This window comes from Triturus cristatus, chromosome 5_2 (genome assembly GCF_964204655.1).
Source record: "Triturus cristatus chromosome 5_2, aTriCri1.1, whole genome shotgun sequence".
NCBI classification, from domain to species: Eukaryota; Metazoa; Chordata; class Amphibia; order Caudata; family Salamandridae; genus Triturus; species Triturus cristatus.
This window is the reverse complement of record NC_140588.1, coordinates 1,091,571,860-1,091,585,360: the sequence shown is the minus strand read 5'-3', so window position 1 is coordinate 1,091,585,360 and position 13,501 is coordinate 1,091,571,860. Positions and strand designations below refer to the sequence as shown.

Sequence of the window (13,501 nt, the reverse complement as noted above, 5' to 3'; positions counted from 1 at the left end):
CTTTAGAACAAGCACTAAGCTCTCCCCCGGGTCTTAGCGTGGTGTGGCCTCAAAGTATTTTACTGCCATGGACCACGGCCTGGACAAACATGGTTCAATATGTACCCCTCGGTCTCCAGCCCAGTGTTTCCAAATTTTGAGGGCTCCCCCTACATCGGGCGCTCCAGCCCATACAGTAGTGCATGCCCTTTGCCCACCAGTCCAGGGAGGGTGCCTCTGCGTTCTTTCAAACTTGTGAGATATCCTGTTTTGCCATCAGCACACCCAGCCAAAGCAGCACCCTTTTATGTCAGTCACCTCTCACATCATCTGTAATGTGCAGTAAAATCAGCCTCGGCTCCCATGGGATCCTACAACCCATCACCGCTCCCAAAGACCCAAAATTCTGACAGGGTCAGACAGCTACAGAACACATGTAGCTAAATCCTCTGTGGCGTTGTTGCATCACAGGCGACACCTAGAGCCAGTCAGCACCATTCTGAGCAGCCGTATTCTTGTGAGGTATGTGCGGTGTATAATTTAAGTTGTGTAAGGCGGAACTGAGAGGCCACCACTGCCTCTCTGGAGGCAGCCACAGTCTCTCTGGAGGCAGCCACAGTCTCTCTGGAGGCAGCCACAGTCTCTCTGGAGGCAGCCACAACCTCTCTGGAGGCAGCCACAACCTCTCTGGAGGCGGCCACAGCCTCTCTCCATTGTGCTCAAGTGGCCCCAGGTCACCTGCCCCCACTTCCCTCAGATTTGACAATGGATTTGATTGCTTACGGAGCAATGTCTGAGAGAGAACCTGACAGTTTGTGGGCTTTGATGTGTGAGAGTAAGATTTTTGCCTCCAGAGGAGACTATGCCAGGATTTTGTATCAAGTATGGTTTAAGCACGTGTCAAAGCTAAAGGTATCGTAAATGTAGGTACGATGCATACAATATTCTTCCAGCAGCTTTACAAAGTGCCCATTTTTGATCATGTCTCCTAGTGTCAATGGCATCCCATTTGGCTAAGTCGCGGAGTGCAGACACATGAGAAAGTCTGGTCTCCTTCCATAGCACGGTAGCCTGCATGAGACGTGTTGCCCATTCAGCAGCTCTCGAAGCTACCCACCAAGTGGTCAACATCACTCTAGCTGAAGCGGGTAAAGACTGCTGTTAGTCGCTGACATGTGAGAGGCAATCTTGAATCATTATCCACCCCTATGCCGCTTGGACTCAGTACCCAAACCCCTCAAACCATTGAGTGCCAATAGATGTGCGGCTCTATAGTAGAACGTCAGATCTGGGGTGGCTATGCCACCCTCACAGGTAGGCCTACAGCATTTTTCAAGGGCAATTCGGAGTAGTCCTCCGTTCCACAAGAGGTCTCTTAAGAGTGCATTAGCCCTGACAAAGAAGCCTCTCCCTACAGGGAAGGGGAATTTTTGAAGTTATAAAATTCTCGGGAGGGAGACCAACAGGAGAGAGGTCCAAAATCTAACGCCCCTGGCCAATCCCATCACTCGAGAGTAAAGGTTTGCCTCGAGCACCAGGGCTCCGTTTTCGGTTATATACACTTCCAGATATTTGTTGAATACGGTCGGAAGAGCCTGCAACTCCGTGGCCCATGGCATGACTGCGGGGCATTGGGCAATGGGGTAGATAGGCCTTCACATGAAGTATGTCCTCTAAGTAGAGCTCCAATGTGTTTAGTATTTGCAGAGCCCGAAGGCCAGACTCAGTAGGGTTATCTAGAAACAGGACATTGTCCGCGTACATGGAGATCCTGTTGCCAACTGTTTGAGACCTTTGAGATCTACGAAACAGTGCGTTGACCCTCACCCAGGCTGCCAAAGGCTCTATCGCCAAAGCAAAAAGAAAAGGTGAGAACGGGCACCTGTGCCAGGTACCCCTCTCTATCTCGGGCCATTGGGACACAGTGTCTTTATTTAAAGGTCTTATATAGCGCTGGCTAGACCCGGCGGTATCGGAGCGCTTTACATGAGTATCAGACCATAGTTGCAGGTTACATTGTTACAAAGGTTACACAGTTATAAGAGCTTGGTAAACGTAGTTACATGTAAGGTCGAGACTACAAAAAGGACAAATATGTAAGGGAAAAAGCAGGCAAGGGGAGAGATTCAGGAGCAGGGGAAGTAGACAGAGAACAGAGGAGGGAAAAAGGAGGGGAGGGTGAGAGACACAGCATGGAAAGAGGAGGGGAGGGTGACAGGGACACTAACCGGTAGACAAGTCAAAGCTGCGTCCAACGTCCAGTAAGCTGTGATCCCAGGGGAAGTGGTATCATTTCCCCATCTCTGTTGTGAGAGGTTCCCTAAACGCAGTGGACCCTCTCAGAGGGGTCTCAGACTCCAAGGCCTACAAACTGGTTCCTTCCCCAAAAAGGGGAGAGAGAGTGCTTTGACCCGTACCCTTGCCTGGAGGCGAGTGTGTAACAGTTTGATGTGGCTAATGAATTTGGGCCCAACGTATAAGTGTGTTAGTAGCCCGAAGAGATAATCCCAGTCCACAGAGTCAAACGCCTTTGGAAACCTACTATTAGCAAAGTTTGATGACCTGGTTGACTAGCACTCAGGTCTATGGTGGTGTTCACCCAAAGCAAGGGTTTTCAGACTCATCAGGAGCAGGTGCTGTGATTAGTGTCTGACCGAGGACTGAGTTTGAGGGGTTTATTGCAGAAGAACTTTTGGAGACTTCAAAATGAGTGAGTTTACCATGCTAGTTTTGTTAAAGCAGACTTTGTTTTTGAAAAGTCGACGAGAGGTGTGATTATTCTTGTGCAAAGACCACAGCAATCTTTGGGCTTTAAGCAAGGTTTGCCTGGTCGAAAACGTCACAGGAAGGGCATTTCAAAGTCAAGCTGAGCCAAAGGAGAAAGCTCTTGCAACCAGGCCAACCTTCCTCATGGTGGAAATGACTGTAAGCATGGTTTCGGAGCACCGGTGTGACTGAGTAGGATGCAATAGATAGTAGAACATATATTTCCATCAAGGATGAAGGTTGCACTCAATCAATGCTCTGTGGACCAATAACAAAGCCTTGTCATTTATGTGCTCTTGAAGTGGTAGCCAGAGCAAGGATGCCGGAGTAGGACTGTTGTGGTCTTGAAGGGGTAGCCAGAGCAAGGAGGCCAGAGTAGGACTGTTGTGGTCTTGAAGGGGTAGCCAGAGCAAGGAGGGCGGAGTAGGACTGTTGTGGTCTTGAATTGGTAGCCAGAGCAAGGAGGCCGGAGTAGGACTGTTGTGGTCTTGAAGGGGTAGCCAGAGCAAGGAGGCCGGTGTAGGACTGTTGTGGTCTTGAAGGGGTTGCCAGATCAAGGAGGCCGGACTAGGACTGTTGTGGTCTTGAATTGGTAGCCAGAACAAGGATGCCGGAGTAGGACTGTTGTGGTCTTGAAACGGTAGCCAGAGCAAGGAGGCCGGAGTAGGACTGTTGTGGTCTTGAAACGGTAGCCAGAGCAAGGAGGCCGGAGTAGGACTGTTGTGGTCTTGAAACGGTAGCCAGAGCAAGGAGGCCGGAGTAGGACTGTTGTGGTCTTGAAGTGGTAGCCAGAGCAAGGAAGCCGGTGTAGGACTGTTGTGGTCTTGAATTGGTAGCCAGAGCAAGGAGGTTGGTGTAGGACTGTTGTGGTCTTGAAACGGTGGCCGGAGTAGGACTGTTGTGGTCTTGAAGGGGTAGCCAGAGCAAGGAGGCCAGTGTAGGACTGTTGTGGTCTTGAAGGGGTAGCCAGAGCAAGGAGGCCGGAGTAGGACTGTTGTTGTCTTGAAGGGGTAGCCAGAGCAAGGAGGCCAGTGTAGGACTGTTGTGGTCTTGAAGGGGTAGCCAGAGCAAGGAGGCCGGAGTAGGACTGTTGTGGTCTTGAAGGTGTAGCCAGAGCAATGAGGCCGGAGTAGGACTGTTGTGGTCTTGAATTGGTAGCCAGAGCAAGGAGGCCAGAGTAGGACTGTTGTGGTCTTGAAGGGATAGCCAGAGCAAGGAGGCCGGTGTAGGACTGTTGTGGTCTTGAAGTCTAACTCCCTTTAATGACACCTCTCGCCACTAACAGTGGTGCCGTTACCAGGTTTAGAAATCGAGCAGCAGGGCACAAGTCTAACTCCCTTTCATGACACCTCTCTCGCCACTAACAGTGGTGCAGTTACCAGGTTTAGAAATCGAGCAGCAGGGCACAAGTCTAACTCCCTTTAATGACACCTCTCTCGCCACTAACAGTGGTGCAGTTACCAGGTTTAGTAATCGAGCAGCAGGGCTCAAGTCTAACTCCCTTTAATGACACCTCTCTCGCAACTAACAGTGGTGCCGTTACCAGGTTTAGTAATCGAGCAGCAGGGCACAAGTCTAACTCCCGTTAATGACACCTCTTGCCACTAACAGTGGTGCCGTTACCAGGCTTAGTGATCGAGCAGCAGGGCATAAGTCCAACTCCCTTTAATGACACCTCTTACTACTAACAGTGGTGCCGTTACCAGGTTTAGTAATCGAGCAGCAGGGCACAAGTCTAACTCCCGTTAATGTCACCTCTCGCCACTAACAGTGGTGCCGTGACCAGGCTAAGTAATCGAGCAGCAGGGCACAAGTCTAACTCCCTTTAATGACACCTCTCGCCACTAACAGTGGTGCCGTTACCAGGTTTAGTAATCGAGCAGCAGGGCACAAGTCTAACTCCAGTTAATGTCACCTCTCGCCACTAACAGTGGTGCCGTTACCAGGCTAAGTAATCGAGCAGCAGGGCACAAGTCTAACTCCCTTTAATGACACCCCTCTCGCTACTAATAATTCCTGTTCGTAGGTACCTTGCCAGAACCACTCAGCGCCTGTGGTACAAAAATCTGGGACTGATCTTTATTACTTCAGTTTCAATCAGTTTCAAAACCGAAGGTAATAAAACAATAAGATTAACATAATTTTCACAAGTTTCATCACAGCGAGCTAGTGACCAGCAGATCACTGCATTTTACAGAAGTGAGCGATCAACTCTGCCCTATCCCGCCAGCTGTAGTAATAGTAACATTACTTTTTAAAACAGCATTAGTGAACATGCAAGAAGAGGGAATAGTGACACTACCCCTTAACAGCTGCCCGACTGAGACCCCGATTTAAGGACCTACTGGCCTTCCGTGTTTCTTTGCAGTTGAAACGTCTACTTCTCTTTTACCGTGACCTGTACTCTTGATGTATGCCCAGATGCGGATGATGAAATGCGTATTCACAGCGTCTTGATACTTAGGATTGGACTAGTTAGCAACTCAAATATTGTTACACAGGTCTTTGCATCATTGTAAATATTGTAATTATCAGCACTTATACCCTTCCATTCCCATCGCGAGCACTTCCTTGAGCACTGGTTTCACTTCACGATTATTGCAGTAACCGGTGATACTGTAGATTATGGATGAATTTACATTATAAAATCCTGGATAAAGGTTCAATAATTTGTCACTGTTTAATTAACTTGTTGAATGTGGGTGTAACACAAACACTCCTTACAAACACCGGCCGGTTGGACCAACTGTTTTATATACTATTATTGGCCCATGTTCGGCTGAATACGGAGTTTCCCTATTGTTGTCTAACAAACCTTCACAGCTGCCAGCACGCCTGCACTATCCATTTTACACCAGACAGCTCCTCAGTTCCTCTTGGCGCGTCATTAAACAAACCTTCACAGCTGCCAGCACGCCTGCACTAATCATCCTACACCAGACAGCTCCTCAGTTCTTCTTGGCACGTCATTAAACAAACCTTCACAGCTGCCAGAAGCCTGCACTAATCATCCTACACCAGACAGCTCCTCAGTTCTTCTTGGCGCGCCATTAAACACACCTTCACAGCTGCCAGCACGCCTGCACTAATCATCCTACACCAGACAGCTCAGTTCTTCTTGGTGCGCCACTATACAAACCTTCACAGCTGCAAGCACGCCTGCACTAATCATCCTACACCAGACAGCTCCTCAGTTCTACTAGGCGTGCCATTAAACAAACCTTCACAGTTGCCAGAAGCCTGCACTAATCATCCTACACCAGACAGCTCCTCAGTTCTTCTTGGTGCGCCATTAAACAAACCTTCACAGCTGCCAGCACGCCTGCACTAATCATCCTACACCAGACAGCTCCTCTTGGCGCGCCATTAAACAAACCTTCACAGTTGCCAGCACGCCTGCACTAATCATCCTACACCAGACAGCTCCTCAGTTCTTCTTGGCACGTCATTAAACAAACCTTCACAGCTGCCAGCACGCCTGCACTAATCATCCTACACCAGACAGCTCCTCAGTTCTTCTTGGTGCGCCATTAAACAAACCTTTACAGATGTCAGCACGCCTGCACTAATCATCCTACACCAAACAGCTCCTCAGTTCATCTTGGTGTGCCATTAAACAAACCTTCACAGCTGCCAGCACTAATCATTCTACACCAGACAGCTCTTCAGTTCTTCTTGGCGCGCCATTAAACAAACCTTCACAGCTGCCAGAAGCCTGCACTAATCATCCTACACCAGACAGCTCCTCAGTTCTTCTTGGCGCGTCATTAAACAAACCTTCACAGCTGCCAGCAAGCCTGCACTAATCATCCTACACCAGACAGCTCCTCAGTTCTTGGCGCGCCATTAAACAAACCTTCACAGCTGCCAGCACGCCTGCACTAATCATCCTACCCCAGACAGCTCCTCAGTTCTTCTTGGCGCGCCATTAAACAAACCTTTACAGCTGCCAGCAGGCCTGCTCTAATCATCCTACACCAGACAGCTCCTCAGTTCTTCTTGGTGTGCCATTAAACAAACCTTCACAGCTGCCAGCACGCCTGCACTAATCATCCTACACCAGACAGCTCCTCAGCTCTTCTTGGCGTGCCATTAAACAAACCTTCACAGCTGCCAGCACGCCTGCACTAATCATCCTACACCAGACAGCTCCTCAGTTCTACTAGGCGCGCCATTAAACAAACCTTCACAGCTGCTAGCACGCCTGCACTAATCATCCTACACCAGACAGCTCCTCAGTTCTTCTTGGCGTGCCATTAAACAAACCTTCACAGCTGCCAGCACGCCTGCACTAATCATCCTACACCAGACAGCTCCTCAGTTCTTCTTGGCGCGCCATTAAACAAACCTTCACAGCTGCCAGCACGCCTGCACTAATCATTCTACACCAGACAGCTCCTCATTTCTTCTTGGCGCGCCATTAAAGAAACCTTCACAGCTGCCAGCACGACTGCACTAATCATCCTACACCAGACAGCTCCTCTTGGCGCGCCATTAAACAAACCTTCACAGCTGCCAGCACGCCTGCACTAATCATCCTACACCAGACAGCTCCTCAGTTCTTCCTGGTGCGCCATTAAACAAACCTTTACAGATGTCAGCACGCCTGCACTAATCATCCTACACCAAACAGCTCCTCAGTTCATCTTGGTGTGCCATTAAACAAACCTTCACAGCTGCCAGCACTAACCATTCTACACCAGACAGCTCCTCAGTTCTTCTTGGCGTGCCATTAAACAAACCTTCACAGCTGCCAGCACGCCTGCACTAATCATCCTACACCAGACAGCTCCTCAGTTCTTCTTGGCGCGCCATTAAACAAACATTCACAGCTGCCAGCACGCCTGCACTAATCATCCTACACCAGACAGCTCCTCAGTTCTTCTTGGCGCGCCATTAAACAAACCTTCACAGCTGCCAGAACGCCTGCACTAATCATCCTACACCAAACAGCTCCTCAGTTAATCTTGGTGCGCCGTTAAACAAACCCCATGCTAAGCAAGGACATTTCATCTTACCAGGCTTATTCAATTCTGTGATAGTCAGGGCACAGGCACGGCCAAACACCACTAAATCCAGCAACGAGTTAGCTCCCAGTCGATTAGCGCCATGAACAGAAGCAGAAGCCGCTTCGCCACAAGCGTACAGACCAGGCACCACCTTATCCTGCTCATCTTCATGGATTAATACCTGCAGAGAGAAACCAGAAGCACCAGTTTATTAACACGTTACTCATGGATAACAGAGAGACATAGATGTAAAGTTGTTGTATGTTTCTTGACCATAAGCCGCACCAGGATACTGTGCAACTGCTTGGCACACACACACTATGTACCCTGGTGCCACCCTATCAGATCTGTCACTCTGAGAGGAGCACGATCACCTGTCCACGACCGCATCACTGTGTTCCTTGTTGGATAGGTACCCCCGCTGCCTATCCTCTACCATGCCACAGGGGTTCTCTCCCTTTTCCGTGTTTCAGTGAAAACTGCCTGACTGACACGCTTAGTGGTCCCCATAGTACAGACATCAGGATATTCCACCTTCTTATTGGCGCAAGGACTCGAGACATGGTTGTTCGAATGAACAGAGCACCGCGAGGCAGCTAGCAACTCCAGTGCCTTGAAACCCTCGTGGGTGATTTGCTGTGCTTTATAAATCCTGATTGACTGATCCGGTTATCTACCTCTTTCTCGTCAAGTTGATTCGTACCGAACCATAACAACCAGAACCTTTGCTCCCTCCCCCCGCCACTGTGATCCTGCTTGACATTTTGCCTCAAACACCCCCTTTTTAATGATCACTAGCTGAACATATCCTCCTTCCTGGACAGTGAGCACTGCTTGACATAAAATCAGCTCCCTCCTAGGTACAGTGCTCCAAGACTGCCAGACAGGCTGCGCTCCGCCTCCTCGCAGGAACAATGGCCCCTGATCGACTGACAGGCTGTGCTCTGCCTCCTTGCAGGAACAATAGCCCCTGATCGACTGATAGGCTGTGCTCCGCCTCCTATCAGGAACAATGGCCCCTGATCGACTGACAGGCTGTGCTCCGCCTCCTCGCAGGAACAATGGCCCCTGATTGACTGACAGGCTGTGCTCCGCCTCCTTGCAGGAACAATGGCCCTGATCGACTGACAGGCTGTGCTCCGCCTCCTATCAGGAACAATGGCCCCTGATCGACGGACAGGCTGTGCTCTGCCTCCTTGCAGGAACAATGGCCCTGATCGACAGACAGGCTGAGCTCCGCCTTCTCGCAGGAACAATGGCCCCTGATCGACAGACAGGCTGTGCTCCGCCTCCTTGCAGGAACAATGGCCCCGATCGACGGACAGGCTGCGCTCCGCCTCCTTGCAGGAACAATGGCCCCTGATCGATGGGCAGGTTGTGCTCTGCCTCCTTGCAGGAACAATGGCCCCTGATCGACAGACAGGCTGCGCTCCGCCTCATATCAGGAACAATGGCCCCTGATCGACAGACAGGCTGCGCTCCGCCTCCTATCAGGAACAATGGCCCCTGATCGACTGACAGGCTGCGCTCCGCCTCCTTGCAGGAACAATGGCCCCTGATCGACAGACAGGCTGCGCTCTGCCTCCTCACAGGAACAATGGCCCCCGATCGACAGACAGGCTGCGCTCCGCCTCCTATCAGGAACAATGGCCCCTAATCGACGGACAGGCTGCGCTCCGCCTCCTATCAGGAACAATGGCCCCTGATCGACTGACAGGCTGTGCTCCGCCTCCTTGCAGGAACAATGGCCCCTGATAGACGGACAGGCTGCGCTCTGCCTCCTCACAGGAACAATGGCCCCCGATCGACAGACAGGCTGCGCTCCGCCTCCTATCAGGAACAATGGCCCCTAATCGACGGACAGGCTGCGCTCCGCCTCCTATCAGGAACAATGGCCCCTGATCGACTGACAGGCTGTGCTCCGCCTCCTTGCAGGAACAATGGCCCCTGATAGACGGACAGGCTGCGCTCCGCCTCCTATCAGGAACAATGGCCCCTGATCGACAGACAGGCTGTGCTCCGCCTCCTTGCAGGAACAATGGCCCCTGATCGACAGACAGGCTGCGCTCCGCCTCCTCGTGTAACGCCCTGAACGTCTCAGGATCGTTTAACGGACACGATAATGAGAACGCAACCACTTGTGAAGGTTTAGTTATTTTAATGAAGGCAAAAATAATACAAGGAATAAACAAAGGTTATAGTCACTGGAATCCTCCAGGCTAAGTACGTTACCAGCCCACAGCACGGATGGTCCTAACCGTCCTCTGCATATACGCCGATCCCGGCGTATGCCAACAGAGGGCAGAAATGAAATGGCCGACAATGCCAATCGGTAGGCTGTGAGGGGCACGAAGAGTGTTGGGGAGAATCGAGGAGTCAGGGAAACACCCAGCCGGGGTCTCTACCTGAAGGGAGCAGCCGCTCAACCTCTTCCTCAGACTGCACCGGGACGCGGAGTCACCTCCTGGTGATGCGTCACCGATACCCCAATCACAAGCAAAGAAGACTGAACCGAGAGCAGCCGCTCGATCGATCCCGTGGACTTCCGAGTCTGTAACGCGGCAAACACCTCCTGGTGTGCGTTACAGCTGGCAGTCCCTGTATCTCTGGTCGGGCTGGGAGTTACGACTCCAACCAGCAAAAGCGCCACTGCGCTTTGACTCAGCCGAGTCAAAAAGCGAAGCTCAATGGTTATCCGGTAGAGCTTCCGGGTCCTTCACAGGTGACGATGGGGCAAGACACGGCCCAGGGAGTAACGACTCGACCTATCTCCGTTCTTGCCTTACTGGAGCACCACTCCGGAATACTGCTCTTCACTAAGCAGGTACGTCGGTGTAAACACAATATCCGACAGCGTTGTACCTCCCGGTTCCTCCCTTTATAGGGCGTGTTTTCCTTGAGTTATGTAACAGCTCTCCTGTTTACATAAGGGCGTGTTTTCCTTGAGTTATGTAACAGCTCTCCTGTTTACATAAGGGCGTGTTTTCCTTGAGTTATGTAACAGCTCTCCTGTTTACATAAGGGCGTGTTTTCCTTGAGTTATGTAACAGCTCTCCTGTTTACATAAGGGCGTGTTTTCCTTGAGTTATGTAACAGCTCTCCTGTTTACATAACCTCTCAACCGCTAAGCATCCTGGGAGATGTAGTCCGTTTTCGCTGGTTACCGTTTTCCTCCCCTCGCATGACAGGAATTCTTGACAGTACATCCTCCCTCTCAGCGGCTCCCCACGGGTCCAGCGCTGGCAGGAAAACACCGATGGAACAAGGAGACCAAGCGCGGAGCATGAACCCCTTCAGCCGGTTCCCATGACTGCTCCTCCGGGCCATAGCCTTTCTACGCAACCAGGTACCACAGCTTCCCCCTGCGCCATTTGGACGCCCGTATGCCCGACACTTCATACTCCACCTCCGACTCCACGCATACCGGCCTGGGTGTCCCAGACGGCTTGGAGGGTGCTGGTTTGAGCAAGGATACATGAAAGACAGGGTGTATCCGCAATGACTGGGGCAAGCACACCTTCACGTTCACGGGACCCATACACTTGGTAATTCGATAGGGGCCCATGTACTTGGGATGGAACACACTGTTCTTTCGAAACCTCATGTTTCTTGTGGATATCCAGACGTAGTCTCCAGTGCGGTACAGTGGTCCGGGCCTTCTCTTCCTGTCTGCCGCAGCCTTGTATCTTCTCTTGGCCTCTATTAGGACAGCCCTTGAGCGCATCAACGTGTCTTTTATGTGTGCCACCCTGTCCGCTGTGGCGGGAATCCTGTCCTCTCTGAACGGATGTAGAAATGGCAAGAACCTGGGATGTTGGCCATAGTTGCTATAGAACGGAGATGACTGTGTGGAGCTGTGAGTGGCGTTGTTATAGGCTATCTCTGCAACCCATAGCAAGTCGACCCATTCTTCCCTGCCCTGGTCCACAAAACATCGCAGATACTGTTTGAGCGTTTGGTTCAGGCGCTCGGTTTGGCCGTCCGTTTGAGGGTGGTAGCTGGTGGACAGGGCGGTCTTAACATGCAGCGCAGTGCACCAAGTCTTCCAGAATTGCGCAGTAAACTGCGACCCCCGGTCCGACACGATCACCCCAGGTAATCCATGCAGTCGTACCACATTCTTTAGGAGTAGTGACGCCAATTCCCCGGCCGTAGGGACTCTCTTGCAGGGGATGAAGTGCCCCATTTTCGCCAAGTAATCCACCACCACCAGTATTGCCGTCATCCCCTGGTCTACCGGTAGGCCCACCACGAAGTCCAGAGATATGCTATCCCATGGTCTATCCGGGGTCGGAAGTGGATGTAAGAGCCCTTGGGTTCGGCCATGGTCGGCCTCCATGGTAGCACACGTAGGACACTCCTGTCCCCACCTCCTGACATCCACTCTCATGGTTGGCCACCAGAAATGCCGTCCCATGCTAGCCACCGTTTTTTCAAAGCCCAAATGACCTGCGCATGGAGAGTCATGGCACCAGATGAATGCTTGTTTCCTTAGCCTAGGCGTGGGTATCAATAGGCACCTGCCCTTCAGGGGTATCCCGTCCTTCAGCTGCCATTCTCTGTGACAGAGGAGCCACCTCCGCCATGCGAATGACCTGATCCCTCTCTTTATTCCCCTCAGGAAAGTATCCGGTTGGATAACCCCCAATACCATCCTCGGGGAAATGATGGAATGCTCGGTCGCAGGCAATGGTTCCTTAACTGCAGATTGACGGGACAGGGCGTCCGCCTTCCGGTTTTCCGTCCCCGGCCGATATGTGATGCGGAAGTTGAACCCCGCAAAGAAGATCATCCACCGCAGCTGTCTGGGAGAAAGGTGTCTTGTGGCCGTCATGAACTGTAGGTTCCGATGGTCCGTGTACACCGATACCACATGTCTTGCCCCCATCAACCAATGCCTCCATTCGGTGAAGGCGTCCTTGATAGCGAGAAGCTCCTTCTCCGCAATATGGTAGTTGCGTTCGGCGTCGTTGAGTTTGCGGGACATGTACGCAACGGGATGAAGCACCCCTGTGTCGTGGTTGCGTTGGGACAAGATAGCCCCCAGCGCCACATCCGATGCGTCCGCTTCCACCACGTAGGGGAGATCCGGATCGGGGTGAGCCAACACCGGCGCCTTACCAAAGGCGCTTTTCAGGGCCTCAAAGGCTGTGTTCGCTGCAGGAGACCAGACAAACTCCTTGGACTTTCTCAGTAGCTGTGTGATTGGGGCCACCAATCCTGAAAATCCATCTATAAACCGCCTGTAAAAGTTGGCGAAGCCAATGAAACTTTGGACGTCCTTCACGCTTTGGGGCACCGGCCATTCTTTCACCGCCTTGATCTTTCGTTCTGCCATCTCCTGTCCCTCTGGACTCAGCATCACTCCGAGGAATTCCACGGATGTGACGTGGAAGTCACACTTGCTGAGTTTACAAAACAGCATGTTTTCCCTCAGCTTTTGGAGCACAGCTTTGACGTGGTGTACGTGCTCCTCCACACTGGACGAATAGATGAGGATGTCGTCGATATATACGACCACGTAGATATCCAACTCCTCTCTGAATACCTCATTCAAAAAGTACTGAAAGGCTGCCGGGGCGTTGCACAGACCGAACGGCATGACGAGGTACTCAAAAAGGCCGAACCTGGTCTTAAAGGCGGTCTTCCACTCGTCTCCGTCCCTCATGCGCACCAGATGGTATGCCCCTTTCAAATCCAACTTGGTGTAGATACGAGCTTTCTTGACCTGTTCCAGAAGTACACTG

The 13,501-nt window shown here is 51.6% G+C and overlaps 1 protein-coding gene across 1 annotated transcript in view; it reads right to left on the bottom strand.

Annotated features, from left to right (window-relative positions):
- Positions 1-13,501, bottom strand: part of SDHA (succinate dehydrogenase complex flavoprotein subunit A) — a 207,259-nt gene that overhangs the window by 47,756 nt on the left and 146,002 nt on the right. The window contains exon 10 of the mRNA XM_085608457.1: positions 7,764-7,935. Coding sequence (XP_085464583.1) covers positions 7,764-7,935 — 172 coding nt within the window. The remainder of the gene's footprint in view (positions 1-7,763; positions 7,936-13,501) is intronic.